Here is an 18,979-nt window from a genome sequence, read left to right on the forward strand (position 1 = left end):
CTAATCAAACACCTCACGAGCGCCTCCTTGTCTTCCCTAGGAAGTCCTCCACCGGAACGTCGCTGCCGACCTGGCTGGCAGCCCCAGGACCCATCTTGCTCTGAAAGCATGTGCGGGCGCACAAATCGGACCCGTTGTTCGAGAGAGTTCACCTTCTCCACGCAAACCCTCAGTACGCCTACGTGGCGTACCCCGACGGCCGACAGGACATGGTCTCCCTGCGGGACCTGGCGCCCGCCGGAACCACACACACACCCCCAACACCAATCACCCCCTCCCTCCCACCGGCGCACCCCACGGCCGCTCCCTTCCCGGGTGGATCGGTCCTCCTCCCGTGCCCGCCCAGGAGTAAGGAAACAGGGACGAACAGCGCAACGCTCCCAGAGACGACAGTGCCCGAGCCAGCACCTGCACCACCACCAGGGCTGAGACGATCGACGAGGACGACCAGGGCACCCACTCGACTCGTGGAATCCGTGTGACAGAAATCTGTAAATAATTCTGACAAAACCTGTAAATAGTTAACTGTTGAGCTCAATGCATAGCCATTGTATGAAAATAATTCCAGGACCAGCTTTGTAAACCCCTACCACCATGCGACCCACCACCCCGCCGGGTTCCTTTTTAACAAGGGGTGAATGTGGTGATATGTATTAGGGGTAGTACGGTACCTGTGATGCCGAGAGGCTATTGGTAGACAGACACTGAGTCCTGGCTGGATCTGCCGCCTGCTGGCTCCACCCAGTAAGGCGGAGTATAAGAGCTCGGGTTCTCCCAGCAGCCGCATTCTGTAACTGAGCTGCTGGGGAACAAGTCTTGCTTAATAAAGCCTCGATTGACGTCATCACTTCTCGACTCATGAGTAATTGATTGTGCTACAATGTGTTTAAAGGGACTTTGTGTTACTGAAACAAGTGAGCTTAAGATGTTCTTTGTAATCTGTGTTAATATTAGTCTGTGTTTATTTGTTAAGACAAGGGGGAGTAAAGGAGCAAAGTAGCATAATCCAACTTTTCATGTCTGGGAAAAAAAATTCTTGTTAAAACTAATTAGGTGGTCCTGTGACTTTGTTCCTCCACATTTTCCTAAAACATATAAAAGTAACTGTCTTTTGAGCCAGAGTTCCATTCTGGGATCTTCTTGTCCAGGGTTGTAATAAGCTGTATGGAACAGATTTCCACATTTGGTCCCCAAAAGATCTTGGTTTGCAGTATATTTCTCTTCTTAGGATGGTTACTCTATAATATCCATGCATAGTACTCTGGAGAGAGAAACAGCTCTTGCAGCCTTTCAGTATATAATTTCCATTTCTGATGCTCTCTCTGGCTTGGTACACAGCTCTTACAGTCCTGTTACCATTTTATCCCAGAGGAATTTGATTACAGTATGTGCCATAGTCATTGTGTTGTAGAGCAGGTAATTAGATTTTGATGTCTCATCTCCAAAACCTTTGAAAAGTTTGAAGATAGTGTGAAAGTCAACAGGGAATGGGGCCTTTCACATCCTCAGGGTGGTTTGAGTGTCTGTTCCCTTTCATCTCACTTGCAGTGAAATGCAAGTTATATACAAACAAAGAACAAAGAAATGTACAGCACAGGAACAGGCCCTTCGGCCCTCCAAGCCCGTGCCGACCATGCTGCCCGACTAAACTACAATCTTCTACACTTCCTGGGTCCGTATCCTTCTATTCCCATCCTATTCATATATTTGTCAAGATGCCCCTTAAATGTCACTATCGCCCCTGCTTCCACTACCTCCTGCGGTAGCGAGTTCCAGGCACCCACTACCCTCTGCGTAAAAAACTTGTCTCGTACATCTACTCTAAACCTTGCCCCTCTCACCTTAAACCTATGCCCCCTAGTAATTGACCCCTCTACCCTGGGGAAAAGCCTCTGACTATCCACTCTGTTTATGCCCCTCATAATTTTATATACCTCTATCAGGTCTCCCCTAGACCTCCTTCGTTCCAGTGAGAACAAACCGAGTTTATTCAACCGCTCCTCATAGCTAATGCCCTCCATACCAGGCAACATTCTGGTAAATCTCTTCTGCACCCTCTCTAAAGCCTCCACATCCTTCTGGTAGTGTGGCGACCAGAATTGAACACTATACTCCCAAGTGTGGCCTAACTAAGGTTCTATACAGCTGCAACATGACTTGCCAATTCTTATACTCAATGCCCCGGCCAATGAAGGCAAGCATGCCGTATGCCTTCTTGACTACGTTCTCCACCTGTGTTTCCCCTTTCAATGACCTGTGGGCCTGTACTCCTAGATCTCTTTGACTTTCAATACTCTTGAGGGTTCTACCATTCACTATATATTCCCTACCTGCATTAGGCCTTCCAAAATGCATTACCTCACATTTGTCCGGATTAAACTCCATCTGCCATCTCTCCGCCCAAGTCTCCAGACAATCTAACTCCTGCTGTATCCTCCGAGAGTCCTCATCGCTATCCGCAATTCCACCAACCTTTGTGTCGTCTGCAAACTTACTAATCAGACCAGTTACATTTTCCTCCAAATCATTTATATATACTACAAAGAGCAAAGGTCCCAGCACTGATCCCTGTGGAACACCACTGGTCACAGCCCTCCAATTGGAAAAGCATCCCTCCATTGCTACTCTCTGCCTTCTATGGCCTAGCCAGTTCTGTATCCACCTTGCCAGCTCACCCCTGATCCCGTGTGACTTCACCTTTTGTACTAGTCTACCATGAGGGACCTTGTCAAAGGCCTTACTGAAGTCCATATAGACAACATCTACTGCCCTGCCTGCATCAATCATCTTAGTGACCTCCTCGAAAAACTCTATCAAGTTAGTGAGACACAACCTCCCCTTCACAAAACCGTGCTGCCTCTCACTAATACGTCCATTTGCTTCCAAATGGGAGTAGATCCTGTCTCGAAGAATTCTCTCCAGTAATTTCCCTACCACTGAAGTAAGGCTCACCAGCCTGTAGTTCCCGGGATTATCCTTGCTACCCTTCTTAAACAGAGGAACAACATTGGCTATTCTCCAGTCCTCTGGGACATCCCCTGAAGACAGCGAGGATCCAAAGATTTCTGTCAAGACCTCAACAATTTCCTCTCCAGCCTCCTTCAGTATTCTGGGGTAGATCCCATCAGGCCCTGGGGACTTATCTACCTTAATATTTTTTAAGATACCCAACACCTCGTCTTTTTGGATCACAATGTGACCCAGGCTATCTACACCCCCTTCTCCAGACTCAACATCTACCAATTCCTTCTCTTTGGTGAATACTGATGCAAAGTATTCATTTAGTACCTCGCCCATTTCCTCTGGCTCCACACATAGATTCCCTTGCCTATCCTTAAGTGGGCCAACCCTTTCTCTGGCTACCCTCTTGCTTTTTATGTACGTGTAAAAAGCCTTGGGATTTTCCTTAACCCTATTTGCCAATGACTTTTCGTGATCCCTTCTAGCCCTCCTGACTCCTTGCTTAAGTTCCTTCCTACTTTCCTTATATTCCACGCAGGCTTCGTCTGTTCCAAGCCTTTTAGCCCTGACAAATTCTTCCTTTTCCTTTTTGACGAGGCCTACAATATCACTCGTCATCCAAGGTTCCCGAAAATTGCCGTATTTATCTTTCTGTACATTAGAGGAACAAAGAGCGATTCTGAGAAAAGATTAACAGCCCACATACAGGGATTCCCAATGTCTTCTATCGGCATATGAATAGTAAAAGGGTGATAAAAGGAGGAGTAAGGCTGATTAATTGAAGGGAATTTACACATGGGGGCTAGAGGTGTGGCTGAGGTATTAAATTAATGTCTTTACTGAGGAGCTGGATGCTTTCCAGGACATGGTGACAGACGAGGCAACTCTGTCCCTGGAAGAGTTCAAAATTAATATGGAGAAAATGTTGAATGGACAATCGGTACTAAAAGTTGATAAGGCAATGAGACCAGATGAGATCCATCCAAGAATATTGAAAGAATTGATAATGGAATTTGCAGGGTACTGTCCATAATCTTCCAATCTTCTCTAGACCCAAGGGAGGTGCTAGAGGACTGGAAAATTGTAAATGTTACACCCTTGTTCAAAAATGTTTGTCAGGATAGCCCCAGCAATTACAGGCCAGGCAACTTAATATCATGGTGGGGAAACTAGGATATAATTAATAGTCACATGAAATAATGTGGGTTGATTAAGACGAGCCAGCATAAATTTCTAAAGGGGAAATTGTGTTTAACTAACTTGCTGGAGCTTTTTGAGGAGATAATGGAAACAACCCTCATCTACCCTCAGGCAGGATCAGTGTATTGAACTTGATGATCAGCCATGATCATAATGAATGGCAGAACAGGATCGAAGGTCTGATTGGCCTCCTCCTGCTTCTATTTTCTATGTTGGTTTCTATGTATGTTAATATGGTATACATGGACTTTCTGGAAACATTCGATAGAATGCCATACAGCGGACTTGTGAAAAAAGTTATAGTTTGCAGATTTAAAGCGCTTGTAGCAACAAGAATACAAACTTTTTTTGAATAATAGGAAGCAGAGAGGAATGGTTAATGGATATTGATCAGGCTGGAGGAAGATTTGTAGTGGTGTTCCCCATGGGTTGGTATTGGCACCCTTGTTTTTCCATATATATATTAATAATCTGTATCTTGATGTGCAGGGGACAATTTCAAAGTTTGTGGATGGCACAAAACTTGGAAGTATTACAAACTGTGAAGAGGACAATGGAGAACTTCAAAAGGACATAGACAAGTTGATGGAGTGGGCAAATAGGTGCCAAATGAAGTTCAACGTGGAAACATGTGAGGAGATGCATTTTGGTAGGAAGAATGTGGAGAGACAAGATAAAACATGGGGTAAAATCTTTTAACGGGGTGCAGGAACAGGAACCTGCGTGTATATGTGTATGGATAATTGAATCTGGCAGTACAGGTCGAGAGAGAAGTTAATAAATCATAAAGTATTCTGGGCTTTATTAATAGGGGTATAGGGTAAAGGACGTGGCTGCAAGGTGATCAGGGCTGGGATCTAAATATCCAAGGATATGGTCCTATCGGAAGGACAGGCACATGGGCAAAGTGGGTGGGGTTGCATTGTTAGTAAGGAATGAAGTTAAATCGATAGCAAGGAGCGATATCGGATCAGAAGGCATAGAATCTCTGTGTGTAGAGTTGAGAAATTGCAAAAGTAAAAAGTCCCTGATGGGAGTTATGTACAGGACCTCTAGCGGTAGTCAGGATGTGGGGCAGAAAATAAATCAGGAGATAGAAAAGGCAATAAAAAACGGCAATATTACAATAATCATTGGGGACTTCAATATGCAGGTGGACTAGAAATCAGGTTGGTAGTGGATCCCAAGAAAAGGAATTTGTGGAATGTCTATGAGATTTTTTTTGGAGAGAGCCTACTAGGGAACAGGCAATTCTGGATTTGGTAATGTGTAATGAGGCAGACTTGATTAGGGAACTGAGGGTGAAGGAACACTTAGGGAGCAGTGACTACAATATGATAGAATTCACCCTGCAGTTTGAGAGGGAGCAGCTGCAATCAGATGTAATAGTATTGCAATTAAATAAGAGTAACTACAAAGACATGAGGGAGGAGCTGGCCAGAGTTGATTGGAAAAGGAGCCTAGCAGGAAGACAGTGGAACAGCAATGGCAGGAGTTTTTGGGGGTTATTTGGGCAGCACAACAGAAATTAATCCCAAGGAGGAGGAAACATGCTTAGGGCAGGACAAGGCAGCCATGGCTGACGAGGGATGTCAAGGACAACATAAAAGCTAATGAAAAAACATACAAAGTGGCAAGGATTAGTGGGAAGCCAGAGGATTGGGAAGCCTTTAAAAGCGAGCAGAGGACAACTAAAAAAGCAATAAGGGGAGAGAAGATGAAGTATGAGTGCAAGATAGCTAGTAATATAAAAGAAGATAGGAAGAGTTTTTTTCAATATATAAAATGTAAGAGAGAGGCATAAACAGACATTGGACCACTGGAAACTGTGGCTGGAGAAGTAATAATAGGAAACAAGGAAATGGCAGACAAACTGAATAGTTACTTTGCATCAGTCTTCATGGTAGAAGATATCAGTGGGATGCCAGAGCTCCAGGAGAACCAGGGGGCAGAGGTGAATGCCGTGACCATTACTAAGGAGAAGGTTCTGGGGAAACTGAAAGGTCTGAAGGTGGATAAATCCCCTGGACCGGATGGACTACATCCCAGGGTTCTAAAAGAGATAACTGAGGAGATTGTGGTGGCATTGGTGCTGATCTTTCAGGAATCACAGGAAGGGTCCCAGAGGACTGGAAAGGGGCTAATGTAACACCCCTGTTTAAGAAGGGAGGGAGGCAGAAGACGGGAAATTATAGACCAGTTAGCCTGACTTTGGTCATTGGTAAGATTTTAGAGTCCATTATTAAAGATGAGATTGCAGAATACTTGGAAGTGCATGGTGAAATAGGATTGAGTCAGCACGGCTTTGTCAAGGGGAGGCCATTTCTGACAAATCTGTTAGAGTTCTTTGAGGAAGTAACAAGGAAGTTAGACAAAGGAGAACCAGTGGATGTGATTTATTTAGATTTCCAGAAGGCCTTTGTCAAGGTGCCGCATAGGAGATTCCGAAGGCGGATCCTGTTGGGATGGAGAGCAACCTGTCCACCTGTACCCTGGCATGGCGGGGGACCTGTTGGAATTCTTAACTCTTGAGAAGCTTAAGTTTGAACTAAGGGGGAGGATGGAGGAGTTCTACAATTCATTGGCGTTATTCATTATGCACTTTCAAGAATTGGATAATTCGAACATTAGGGGGCGGTGGGGACTATAAGTGTTAATGGTGACTATGGGCGATCCCTGATTCGTTTTTGTTATTTGACATGCGGGCTGCTGCTTGGGGGTTTTGTGAGAGGATGGGATTGTTGTTGTTGATATGGGGATTGACATTGTATTCAATACTGCTTATTGTTTATTATTGGTGGGTGTAAATTTGGGAGAAAATGTGAAAAAGGAGGAGAATAAATATATTTTAAAAAAAACGTTTGCAGATGATACAAAGATCTGCAGAGGGACAGGGAATATTGAGGAACTGCAGAAGGACTTGGACAGGCTAGGAGAGTGGGCATAGAAGTGGCAGATGGAATACAATGTGGAAAAGTGTGAGGTTATGCACTTTGGAAGGAGAAATGGAGTCTTAGACTATTTTCTAAATGAGAAGATGCTTAGAAATCAGAAGCACAAAGGGACTTGGGAGTCCTTGTTCACGATTCGCTTAAGGTTAATGTGCAGGTTCAGTCGGCAGTTAGGAAGGCAAATGCATTGTTAGCATTCATGTCAAGCAGGCTAGAATGCAAGACCAGGGATATACTTCTGAGGCTATATAAGACTCTGGTCAGACCCCATTTGGAGTATTGTGAGCAGTTTTGGACCCCGTATCTAAGGAAGGATGTGCTGGCCTTGGAAAGGGCCCAGAGGAGGTTCACAAGAATTATCTCTGGAATGAAGAGCTTGTCGTATGAGCAACGGTTGAGGACTCTGGGTCTGTACTGGTTGGAGTTTCGAAGGATGAGGGGGGATCTTATTGAAACTTACAGGACACAGAGAGGCCTGGATAGAGTGGATGTGGAGATGATGTTTCCACTTGTGGGAAAAATTAGAAACAGAGGACACAATCTCAGACTAAAGGGACCTCTGTCCCCTGGTTCTCCTGGAGCTCTCAAATCCCACTAGTGTCTTCCACCGTGAAGACTGATGCAAAGTAACTATTCAGTTCGTCTGCCATTTCTTTGTTTCCTATTATTACTTTTCCAGCCACAGTTTCCAGTGGTCCAATATATATTTTTGCCTCTCTCTTACCTTTTATACATTTTTTAAAAACTCTTCCTATTCCTTTGTATTACTAGCTAGCTTGCACTCATACTTCATCTTCTCCCCCCTTATTGCTTTTTTAGTTGTCCTCTGCTCACTTTTAAAGGCTTCCCAATCCTCTGGCTTCCCACTAATCCTCACCACTTAGTATGTTTTTTGTTATGCTGTCCTTGACATCCTTCGTCATCCATGGATGCCTTGTCCTCCCCTTAGCATCTTTCCTCCTCCTTGGGATGAATTTCTGTTGTGTCTCCCTAATAACCCCCCAAAACCCCTGCTATTGCTGTTCCACTGTCTTCCCTGTTAGGCTACTTTTCCAATCAACTCTGGCCAGCTCCTCCCTCATGTCTTTGTAGTTACCCTTATTTAATCGTAATACCGCTACATCTGATTGCAGCTTCTCCCTCTCAAACTGCAGGGTAAATTCTATCATATTGTGGTCACTGCTCCCTAACGGTTCCTTCACCTTAAGTTCCCTAGAAGTCTTCCTCATTACACATCACCAAGTCCAGAATTGCCTCTTCCCGGTGTGGGTTTAGAAATCAGGGAGAGGAATGTGATAAAATTAAAGAAATTAATATCGACAAAGAGGAGGTTCCGAGTGGCCTGGCAGACTAAAATGTAGATACATCTCCAGGCCCAGGCTGTTAAGTGAGGCAAGAGAGGAAATAGCAGGGATGCTGGCAATAATTTTCAATTCCACTCTGGCCACAGGAGAGGTGCCGAAGGACTGGAGGATAGCCAATGTGGAACCACTTTTCAAGAATGAAAGAAGGGATAAACAAGGAAACTACAGGCCTGCCAGGCTAATCTCAGTGGTGGGAAAACTATTAGAAGCAAATCTGAGAGACTGAATTAATCTGCTTTTGGGAAGCCAGGGATTAATCAAAAACAGTCAGCATAGTTTTTTTTTAAGGAGAGGTCATGTCTCACCACCTTGATTGAAAGGTGTCGAAATGAAGAGCCCATGGGATCCAATGAAAGAAGGCAAATTGGATCCAAAATTGGCTGAGTGTCAGGAAGCACAGGATGATGGTCAAGGGGTTTTTCTGAATGGAAGCCTGTGTCAGCATGGCAGCTTAGTGGTTAGCACAGTTGCTTCACAGCTCCAGGGTCCCAGGTTTGATTCCCGGCTTGGGTCACTGTCTGTGCAGAGTCTGCACGTTCGCCCCGTGTGTGCGTGGGTATCCTCTGGGTGCTCTGGTTTCCTCCCACAGTCCAAAGATGTGCAGGTTAGGTGGATTGGCTATTCTAAATTGCCCTTCGTGTCCAAAAAGGTTAGGTGGGGTTATGGGGATAGGGTGGAGGTGTGGGGCTTAAATAGGTTGCTCTTTCCAAGGGCCGATGCAGACTCGATGGGCTGAATGGCCTCCTTCTGCACTGTAAATTCTATGATTCTGTCCAGTGGGGTCCTGCTAGGATGAGTGTTGGGCCCCTTCCTGTTTGTGGTTTATATAAATGATTTAGGTATGGAGGAGGGTTGATCAGTAAGTTCACAGATGATATGAAAATTGGTGGGCTGGTAAATTGTGAGGGGTGTAGCCTTAGATTACAGGAGGATTTGGACAGGCATGTCAGAAGGGCTGATCAGTGACAAACAAAATTCAATCTGGATAAGTGTGAGGTGATGCACTTGGGCAAGAGAAACAAGGCAAGGGAATACATGATAAATAGCAGGACCCTGGGAGGCACCAAGGATCAGAGGGAACTTGGTGTGCATGTACACTGGTCCCTTAAGGTAGCAGGGCAACTCAATACAGTGGTTAAGAAGACATATCGTATACTAGCCTTGATTAGCCGAGGCATAGAGTTTAGGAGCAGGGAAGTTATGCTGGAAATGTATAAAACATTGGTCAGGTTACAGCTAGAGTATTGTGTGTAATTCTGGAATCCACATTATAGGAAGGATATGATAGCACTGGAAAGGGTGCAGAGGAGATTTACCGGGATGTTGCCTGGGTAGGTGAGTTTTAGCTATGAGGAGAGATTGGATAGACTGGGGTTGTTTTCCTTGTAGCAGAAGAGACTGAGGGGGGACATGATTGAGGTGTATAAAATTATGAGGGGAATCGATAGAGTAGACAGGAAGAAATGTTTCCCCTTGGTGGAGGTATCAATGACAAGGGGCATAAATTTAAGGCAAGAGGCAGGAGGTTTAGAGGGGATGAGAGAGAAAAAAATTCCACCCAGAAATGGGAGTCTGGAACTCACTGCCTGAAAAGGGTGGTGGAGGCAGAGACCCTCATAACATTTATGAAGTATTTAGATGTGCACTTGTGTTCCCAAGGCATACAAGCCTATGGGCCAAATGCTGGAAAATGGGATTAGAATACTTAGGTGGTTGTTTTTGACCGGCGGAGACAAGATGGGCCGAAGGACAGGCAGATCAGATACGTTGCTGCTTTAGCTATGCTACACACAAATATTGACCATTATCTTTGAGAAAAAACAGGTTGAATTTTCAGGCAACATGCTCGGTAGAATCAGGATAGCACCCTGAATATTGTGGGTAATGATTATCCACACATTCCCCCCCCCCCCACTCTCCACAAAGTATCAGCTGGTGATTCACCAAAACGGATCCCACAAAACCAGCATGATCTGCTGTTGCTTGACTCCCTCTGTTTTCAGAGATTGGAGCTCCTCCTTCTCAGCTACCTTCTTACCATGTAGCCGACATTGTGATTGATGGACTGGTCATGGCTGAATGCCCAGAGCCTCTCGAAGTACAGCTGTAACCTGTCGGCAAAAACTAATAACACTTTTGATAGTAGAATATTGAAAATGAAATTTAAATGTATACACAAACAAATGAAATGTTAATTATATAAGAGAGTCCCCAATGTAAATGAATAGAGTAACTGAAACATGAATAAGCCATTAGGAACTTTACAAGACAAAATAGGACCAGAGCTAGATCAATGAGGTTGAATTTGGCATTTGGTTACCAGAGGGAAGAAATTTCTGTCAATTATCTGTCAATAGCCTAATCCCAATGCTAATTAGAGTCTAATGATCAAAATGTTAGATCCGTTCGCTGCTTTGCCAAATTCAAAATCAGTCCAATGATTAAAAACTGATTTGGTTTCCAGTTTATCTTTCAATTAGTTTATTAAAAAACAGATAAATGTAACTGCCACATTCACAGTACAAGCTATTAAAATCTCCAATTAACTTTTCTTGTATATTACATTATTTATCAAGATTTAAGAAATTAGGTGAAAAATGAATGAAAATCGCTTATTGTCACAAGTAGGCTTCAAATGAAGTTACTGTGAAAAGCCCCTAGTCGCCACATTCCGGCGCCTGTTCGGGGAGGCTGGTACGGGAATGGTATGCAAACTAAATAATTCAGCAAATTACAATTTGTAACCTTTTTCCCATTTTTTAAATCCCTAACAGATCTTGGATGAAGGAGATTTAAATAATGATGGCATGTTGTCATTTTCAGAATTTAAAAATGTAATTGAAAGATCACCTGACTTTCAAAAGTAAGTAACCTTAAAAATTAGTTGTTTAAAAAACCATTGGCTTAGCACGCAGGATACATATTATTTCAATTTTCTGAAAGGGTAAATAAATGAACAAATTGGCAAACAAAGGTCAACATGTATATAAAGCAATATTACTCACTTAATATTTGTATCCAAAATCTTTGCTCAAACTAATAAACAGAGGAAAATAAACCTTGGTTTCAAGTATACCAATTATTTTAATGAACAGATGATTTTAAAGTTAATTTGAAAAATAAACTATTAAAACAAGACTTTATTTAGAAGTTATTTGACTTGATATAATGGAAATTTATTATGGAGCTGAAATTTCCACTTTCCGGTTGTAACCCAGCTCAGGTTTGAAAGAATCCGGTGAATTTCAATCCTCTAGTGTTTTATTAGGAAAACTGTTGGTAAACCCATAAAGAACTCCAGTGTTCTTCTAGGGTTACCAAGCTTGCAGTAATATAGCTCTCAGGATCATGCTTCTGATCATTTGGTGTAAAGAAGAAACTTCCATGCCTTTCGCATCCTTGGAATATCAAAGGTTTTTCATACTTAATGATTATCTTTTAAATTGTAGCCACTGTAGCCAGGGTCCCAGGTTCGATTCCCGGCTGGGTCACTGTCTGTGCGGAGTCTGTACGTTCTCCCCGTGTCAGCATGGGTTTCCTCCGGGTGCTCCGGTTTCCTCCCACAGTCCAAAGACGTGCAGGTTAGGTGGATTGGCCATGCTAAATTGCCCTTAGTGTCCAAAAAAGGTTAGGATTGGTTATTGGGCTACGGGGATAGGGTGGAAGTGAGGACTTGAGTGGGTCGATGCAGACTCGATGGGCCGAATGGCCTCCTTCTGCACTGTATGTTCTATGTTTTATAGGCAAGCATAGTAGCCAATTTGTAAACAGAAAATGGTGGTAAAGCGATGTTAGCCTAGAAACCAGGAATCTTTCTGCCCTTCTTCAAAACATGTCACAGATTTATTTTTGCATTCACCTGAATTGGCAGACAGGCCCCCGAAACCTGTGCTGAAATCTATTATCTCTACAACATGCCATTGTTAATCCAGCAAGACCACCCAACCCACATATGACCTGTAGCATTTACCAGCAGCATGGGAGATATTCTCTCAGAAGAGTCATTGCCACTATGGCTGAGTGGTGTTCGATAACGATCTTTCCCCATTGCATCTCTGCGGCGGCTGTTCCAATCTTCAATGTGCCCCTAAGTGCATAACCCTAAACCTTGGAATGTGCCATTCTGTAACACTTGGTCAAAGACAATTCTTTTCCTTGGAAGACCGGCATGTTTTTGGGCAGACCAAAAAGTAACAGCCTCCCCGAACAGGAGCCGGAATGTGGCAACTAGGGGCTTTTCACAGTAACTTCATTTGAAGCCTACTTGTGACAATAAGCGATTTTCATTTTCATTTCAAAGTGTTTTGCACAAGTTCATGATTCTCCAGCCACAGTTGATGTCCGTCTCAGTGTGCGTCCCTGGGAATAACCCATAGAACACAGAGTCCTGTGTCACAGACCTGCTCGCGATGAACTTCTTCCTGTGACTGACCAAGTCACACTTCTCTGCCTGCAGCAACAAAGTCCTTTGGGGCTGTGGCTTTATGCACCTTTCTGATGGAAACAGTTTGTGCCACATGCAGCAAAACCTAACAACATCTAAACATGGGCTGATAAGTAGCAAGTAACATTCATGTTACAAGTACGAGCAATGACTATTTCCACAAGAGAGAATCTAACCATCTCGCTTTGATGTGCAATGGCATAAACATTGCCATCCAATGCCACACAGCTTCAAAGATGGCTTGGGCCTCTTTTTCGACGGAAGAGTTCCGAATTTCGGAGGCATGAGGGGTGCGGGTAAAGAATGCCATGGGCCTGCCTGCCTGATTGAGCGTGGCGGCTAGGGCGGCATCTGATGCGTCGCTCTCCACTAGAAAGGGCAGCGTCTCGTCAACTGCATGCATCGCGGCCTTGGCGATATCGGCTATAATACGGTTGAAGGCATGTTGAGCCTCGGCCGTCAGGGGGAAAAGGGTGGACTGGATGAGTGGGCGGGCCTTGTCCGCGTAGTTTGGGACCCACTGGGCGTAGTATGAAAAGAGCCCCAGGCAGTGTTTGAGGGCCTTGGGGCAGTGGGGGGGGGGGAGCTCCATGAGGGGGTGCATGCGGTCAGGATCGGGCCCCAGAACTCCGTTCTGGACCACATAGCCGAGGATGGCTAAGCGGTCCGTGTTGAATACGCACTTCTCCTTGTTATAGGTGTGACTGGAGAGAGGGATAATCACAGGTTAAAGAGGTGTGAATCGTCTCAAGCCAGGACAGTTGGTAGGATTTCGCAAGCCCAGGCCAGATGATGGGGGTGAATGTAATGTGACATGAATCCAAGGTCCTGTTTGAGTCCGTATTCATGCGTGCGGAACTTGGCTATCAGTTTCTGCTCGGTGATTCTGCGTTGCTGCACGTTCTGTGGGCCGCCTTGGGGAACGCTCACCCGAAGATCTGAGGCTGAATGCCCTTGACTGCAGAAGTGTTCCATTCGGTCTGTTTGAGGTTGCGCGGTTGTTTGAAGGCAAGTAGTCGGGGTGTGGGGATGGGCCAGGTGGGTGGAGTGATATGGGCGTGTGTTGCAGCATCCATGCCTCTGACCAGTCTCCTTCCCCCCCCCTCCCCCGAGCCGTTGAACGTGGAGGCAATAAGAGCAGCCCATGCTCGTTGGCCTTGGCGCATAGGTTATGTGGACTCCCATGCCTGACTGGGCCCCATGTCCTGCCCATCCCCGCACTTTCATCCTTCCCTAGCGTGTCGCCCCTCTGCTGCACGATTTTGTGGAGAACACAACGATGCAGAAAGGAGACCCTCCCAGGGATTCTGGAGGGCCCATCCAGAGCAGTCCAGGCACCTCAACAGCATCGTCAGGATGCCAAGCACCGCTCGATCAAGCCCCTTGTTTCTGCGTGGCATCATTGAAATAATATTAATCTTTATTAGTGTCACAAGTAGGCTTACATTAACACTGCAATGAAGTTACTTTGAAAATCCCCTAGTCGCCACACTCCGACACCTGGGGCGGGATTCTCCCCTACCCAACGGGGTGGGGGGCCCCGGCGGGATGAAGTGGCGTGAACCACTCCGGCATCGGGCCGCCCCAAAGGTGTGGATTTCTCCGCACCTTTAGGGGCCAAGCCCTCACCTTGGGGGGCTAGGTCCGCGCCAGAGTGATTTGCGCGCCGCCAGCCGGCGGGAAAAGCCTTTGGCGCCACGCCAGCCGGGGCCGAAAGGATTTCGCCAGGCGGAGGAAGTCCGTGCATGCGTGGGAGCGTCAGCGGTTGCTGACGCCATCCCCGTGCATGCGCAGGGGGAGTGTCCCTTCTGCGTCGGCCAGAGGGAAAAGAGTGCCCCCACGGCCCCGATCGTGGGCCAGGCCACCGTAGGGGCACCCCCCCGTGGCCAGATCCCCCCTTGCCCCCCCCCCAGGACACCGGAGCCCGCCTGCGCCACCTAGTCCCGCCGGGAAGAGAGGTGATTTGATCCTCGCCGGCGGGACAGGCATTCCAGCAGCGGGACTTCGGCCCATCGCGGGCCGGAGAATCGCCGGGAGGGGGCTCGGCGACCTGCGCGGCACGATTCCCGCCCCCGCCGAATATCCGGTGCCGGAGAATTTGGCAACCGGCGGGGGCGGGATTCACTCCAGCCCCCGGCGATTGCCCACCCGGCGGGGGGTGGGAGAATCCCGCCCTTGTTTGGGCACACAGAGGGAGAATTCAGAATATCCAATTCACCTAACAAGCACATTTTTCGGGACTTGTGGGAGGAAACTGGAGCACCTCGAGGGAAACCCACGCAGACACAGGAGAACGTGCAGATTCCGCATCGACAGGGAATCGAGCCTGGGACCGTGGCGCTGTGAAGCAACAATGCTCACCATTGTGCTACCGTTGGTCTGTAGCCTCCGGATAGGCTTCATCAACCATGACAGCAGTGGGTAACCCCTGACGCACAGGAGCCAAGCCCCAGCCAGGGGTGCGCCTCAAAGAGGCCAGGAACCATAGAGTGTGCCAGGATAAAGAGGTTGTGCGCACTGCCTTGGTATCGGGCGCAAACGTGCATCATGTGTATCTCATGGTCACACACCGGCTACATGTTCATCAAGTGTAACCCCTTTCAGTTTGTGAAGATCGGCCTGTCATCTGCAGGTGCCTGTAAGGTAACATGCATCCCATCAATCATCCCCTAGACCAGGGGCATGTCGGCGATGGCGGCGAACCCCGCTGCCTGTGCATCCTGGTGGGCGCGGTCCACATTGAAATTGATATATTGTGCCGACTGGGCATATAGGGCCTCCGTGATGGTGCAGATGGAGCTGTGCACCGTGCTCTGTGAGAACCCGGACAGGTCCCCACTCAGCACCTGGAAGGACCCTGTGCTGTAAAAGGTCAGGGCCACCGTCACCTTGGCCCTGGGGAGAGGGTGTCCTCCCTCATTCCCCCGTGGTGCCAGTTGCACCATGATCTGGCAGATATCACCCGATCAGCTGGAGTGTTAGACAGCATGCCCGGACCGGCAGATCCTTGATGACAGGCAGTACTGGTCATCTCTGCCCAGGGCTGCGGCGACTAGGAGGAATGCCACATTGCTGGTTGAATTCCAATATCCATTGTCTGCAGGCGGTGAAAGGCAAACATGTTAGCATGGTGTGTACCCCCCTGCCTAACGAGGTCCGCCAACCAACACAGTGGGCCTGGTTGGCACTGCGACAACGCATGTTCCCCGCACCCCTGATCCCATTGTTGCCCGGCACCGGGGGGGGCCTCAAGCCCTGGTGCCCATCTCTGCTGCCAGGGGTGCCGTCTACTGGTGAGGCCCTTGCCAGTAATAATGCCCTTGCCCGATGCCCCCCTGAAGGGGCTACTGTTGGCGCTGCCCTTAGGCAGGCCATGTCATACCCCGCCGGTGAGTGGCCGCCGGTTGGGGGGTTGGTACGTCGGAGGGTGGAGTGCAGTGGAGGGGGCTGGGGTGCGGCTGTGGTGGGGTGGAGAGTGGGAGCTGTGGTGCGGGGGGGCGGGGTGGCACAGTAGAACAGTGGTTAGCACTGTTGCTTCACAGTGCCAGGGTCCCAGATTCGATTCCTGGATTGGGTGACTGTCTGTGTGGAGTCTACAAGTTCTCCCTGTGTCAGTGTGGGTTTCCTCCAGGGGCTCCGGTTTCCTCCCACAAGTCCCCAAAAGACGTGCTGTTAGGTGAATTGGACATTCTGAATTGTCCCTCTGTGTACCCGAACAGGCGCCAGAGTGTGGCGACAAGAGGATTTTCACAGCAACTTCATTGCAGTGTTAATTTCGGCTCATTTGTGACAATAAAGATTATTATTAGCGGTGTGACTCTGCAGAAGCAGGGGCCAAGGTGGATGGTCAGTGGGGTGCGCAGCAAGATGGCAGTCTTGGAGGAGCAATGGCAGTCCATGCCTAGACATCACCCCATTCCCATGGGAGGGTCACCCCGGCCCCACCGTCCATCCCCTAACCCTGGCAGAGACCCCCTTCCCCGCAGCCAGCCCGTCCAGTGTCCCACCCAATATCTTTCCTCCCTATTGTGTTAATTTTCTCTTTAGCCAGCAATGCAACTCCACCGCCTTTTCCTTTTTGTCTTTCCTTCCTAAATACGGAACACCCCTGAATGTTCATTTCCCTTCTCTGGTCAACCTGTAGCCATGACTCCGTAATCCCAACTTTCTTATACCTATTTACATCTATTTGCCGATTAATTCATCTATTTTATTGCATGCTCCGCATGTTAAGGCACAAATTCTGAAGGCTTGCCTTTTTAGCATGACTTGTCCTGCTCCCATTATTTTTCACTGAGGCCCTGGTTGAATCTGCCCCTTGGTTTCTCTGCCTGTTAATTATATTGCACATTCTGTCTTTTCTTTTTGTCTTTGTTTCTCCCTCCTCTGACTCCTTGGAAAAGGTTCCCGTCCACCTGCCATTTTTCCCGACCACTCCATCAAATACTCCCCCAAGGACATCAGTCCTAATCCTGTCCAGGAGTAACTCGTCCAGTTTGCACTGGTCCCACCTCCTCCAGAACCGGTCCCAATTCCCCAGGGAGATGAAACACTCCCCCTCACACCATCTCTTCAGCCTCTGACTATCCACTCTGTCTATGCCCCTCATAATTTTGTAGACCTCTATCAGGTTGCCCCTCAACCTCCGTCGTTCCAGTGAGAACAAACTGAGTTTATTCAACCGCTCCTCATAGCTAATGCCCTCCATACCAGGCAACATTCTGGTAAATCTCTTCTGCACCCTCTCTAAAGCTTCCACATCCTTCTGGTAGTGTGGCGACCAGAATTGAACACGATACTCCAAGTGTGGCCTAACTAGGGTTCTATACAGCTGCAACATGACTTGCCAATTCTTATACTCAATGCCCCGGCCAATGAAGGCAAGCATGCCATGTGCCTTCTTGACTAACTTCTCCACCTGTGTTGCCCCTTTCAGTGACCTGTGGACCTGTACTCCTATATCTCTCCGACTTTCAATACTCTTGAGGGTTCTACCATTCACTGTATATTCCCGACCTGCATTAGACCTTCCAAAATGCATTACCTCACATTTGTCCGGATTAAACTCCATCTCTCCGCCCAAGTCTCCAAACAATCTAAATCCTGCTGTATCCTCTGACAGTCCTCATCGCTATCCGCAATTCCACTAACCTTTGTGTCGTCTGCAAACTTACTAATCAGACCAGTTACATTTTCCTCCAAATCATTTATATATACTACAAACAGCAAAGGTCCCAGCACTGATCCCTGCGGAACACCACTGGTCACAGCCCTCCAATTAGAAAAGCATCCTTCCATTGCTACTCTCTTCCTTCTATGACCTAGCCAGTTCTGTATCCACCTTGCCAGCTCACCCCTGATCCCGTATGACTTCACCTTTTGTACTAGTCTACCATGAGGGATCTTGTCAAAGGCCTTACTGAAGTCCATATAGACAACATCCACTGCCCTACCTGCATCAATCATCTTTGTGACCACCTCGAAAAACTCTATCAAGTCAGTGAGACATGACCTCCCCTTCACAAAACCATGCTGCCTCTCACTAATACGTCCATTTGCTTCCAAATGGGAGTAGATCCTGTCTCGAAGAATTCTCTCCAGTAATTTCCCTACCACTGAAGTAAGGCTCACCGGCCTGTAGTTCCCTGGATTATCCTTGCTACCCTTCTTAAATAGAGGAACAACATTGGCTATTCTCCAGTCCTCCAGGACATCACCTGAAGACAGTGAGGATCCAAAGATTTCTGTCAAGGCCTCAGCAATTTCCTCTCCAGCCTCCTTCAGTATTCTGGGGTAGATTCCATCTAGCCCTGGTGACTTATCTACCTTAATATTTTTTAAGCCGCCCAATACCTCATCTTTTTGGATCTCAATGTGACCCAGGCTATCTACACACCCTTCTCCAGACTCAATATCTACCAATTCCTTCTCTTTGGTGAATACTGATGCAAAGTATTCATTTACCTTGTATCTACCTTGTCCAGTGATGTTAGAATTTTATGGGTTTCTATGAGCTCTCCCCTCATTCTTGTGAACTCCAGCAAATGCAATCCTAACTG

At 47.1% G+C, this 18,979-nt stretch overlaps 1 protein-coding gene across 1 annotated transcript in view; it reads left to right on the forward strand.

Moving 5' to 3' along the window:
• The window catches only part of LOC140411483 (calcium and integrin-binding family member 4-like), a 143,322-nt gene that overhangs the window by 122,585 nt on the left and 1,758 nt on the right, over window positions 1-18,979 (forward strand). Inside the window, exon 6 of the mRNA XM_072500575.1 lies at window positions 11,251-11,339. Coding sequence (XP_072356676.1) covers window positions 11,251-11,339 — 89 coding nt within the window. The remainder of the gene's footprint in view (window positions 1-11,250; window positions 11,340-18,979) is intronic.

Source organism: Scyliorhinus torazame, chromosome 4, assembly GCF_047496885.1.
Source record: "Scyliorhinus torazame isolate Kashiwa2021f chromosome 4, sScyTor2.1, whole genome shotgun sequence".
Lineage (NCBI taxonomy): Eukaryota > Metazoa > Chordata > Chondrichthyes > Carcharhiniformes > Scyliorhinidae > Scyliorhinus > Scyliorhinus torazame.